This window comes from Phaethon lepturus, unplaced genomic scaffold (assembly GCF_000687285.1).
Source record: "Phaethon lepturus isolate BGI_N335 unplaced genomic scaffold, ASM68728v1 scaffold16972, whole genome shotgun sequence".
Taxonomy (NCBI): domain Eukaryota; kingdom Metazoa; phylum Chordata; class Aves; order Phaethontiformes; family Phaethontidae; genus Phaethon; species Phaethon lepturus.
In genome coordinates, this window is record NW_010522831.1 from 50,352 (window position 1) to 51,733 (window position 1,382).

General features: G+C 38.4%; 1 protein-coding gene across 1 annotated transcript in view; it reads right to left on the reverse strand.

Moving 5' to 3' along the window:
* SYTL5 (synaptotagmin-like 5) overlaps window positions 1-866 on the reverse strand; it is a gene marked incomplete at its 5' end in the record, with an annotated part of 21,937 nt that extends 21,071 nt beyond the window's left edge. Inside the window, one exon of the mRNA XM_010281951.1 lies at window positions 760-866. Coding sequence (XP_010280253.1) covers window positions 760-866 — 107 coding nt within the window. The remainder of the gene's footprint in view (window positions 1-759) is intronic.
* Window positions 867-1,382: the final 516 nt, after the last annotated feature.

Sequence of the window (1,382 nt, forward strand, 5' to 3'; positions counted from 1 at the left end):
GATGAAATGCATAAACCATAACGCACAGGGTTATGGTTTTTTTTTAAGTTACAAGCACACATTTGGAAACTTCTGAACAAACTACGATTAGATGTAGAACTATTTAAATAACTCTTCTGTCGTCCGTCCCACCCCCTGCATATTTAACAAGCTTGGAAATTCTTTGGTGGCATCAACGCACATCTGCAACTTGTGTGTCCTGGATATCTGCATAAGAGGAGAGGGAAGCTGTGAATCCCTTCAGGAAAAGCAGCCCATGGCAGACATAGAAAAAGGGATGGAGATGCATGGGAGAAAACAGCGAACAGGAAGAAGAGGTAAGCAACAGTGACAGAACAGAAAGTTTGGTCTTCATTTACTAAAAAAAATATAAGGGGAGTATCAAAACCAGACAAAGATTAAAGCCTTTAAAGTATAGTATTTCTCAGCATCAAAATTCTAATCTAAGAAAGTATGAATTAACAGAACTTTGGTGCATGTGTAACATAGTGCCGGAAATTTATTTTCAGGCCAGATTTCTTTCACCTGTAAACTGAAAAAACAGCAAATCAACAACAAACTGTCACTGTGACTATTCATTGGAATCATTCTATAGCCAACATACCCAGAAGATGGAAACTGTTTAAAAACTTGTTAAATATCCCTGAAACAATGTTCTGCATTACTTATATTTTATATAGATATACATACAGTGCTGATTTCATAAGTCTGAACAAACAGGATTTCCACCAGATAAACATTTACAAATTTATAACTCACCAGTTCCTGATCTAAGGCACTAGGTACAGATTTGCTTCTTATGCTCAGAGTATCCTCATTTCCTTCAGAGAAAGATTCACTCAAATCTATCTCAGACCGGCTACGATCTGGAAAATAAAAACAATTAAATGTTTGCTATAATTGGTACAAAAAGTATTCTGTTTCATTTTCCACGCTTTAATAAGTGTTGTCTCAAGTCTAATAGTTTTTTTAAGAAAAAAAAATAAAAACAATATTTAGGTATCTGCCACAAATGCTATGACAACTGGACGTCAGTATGATACAGGGAAGGATATGCTTTCTCATGCCGTTCAGTCTTCTGGCCAATACCTTTCCCCCTGCACTACGTATCTGCTGTCATTGTCTCCTGTGGATGATACTATAGATTAAGCGTTTGACTTTCTCTGGTAGGCCTATCAGCCTGCAATATCGCAAAACTTGCAGTCCAGGTGTTCACAGTGATTATCACATCTACCACCACCACCAACCCCTCCCCAGCATCTGCTTCAGAATTAAGCAAGTAGGGATACTGACAGATTTAGAAAGTACTTCTGCCACTACTGGTGTTCCCTGTGCAGAAAGGAGGACAAAGCAAACTGGCTGGATGGCCGAGCCCAGAGAGT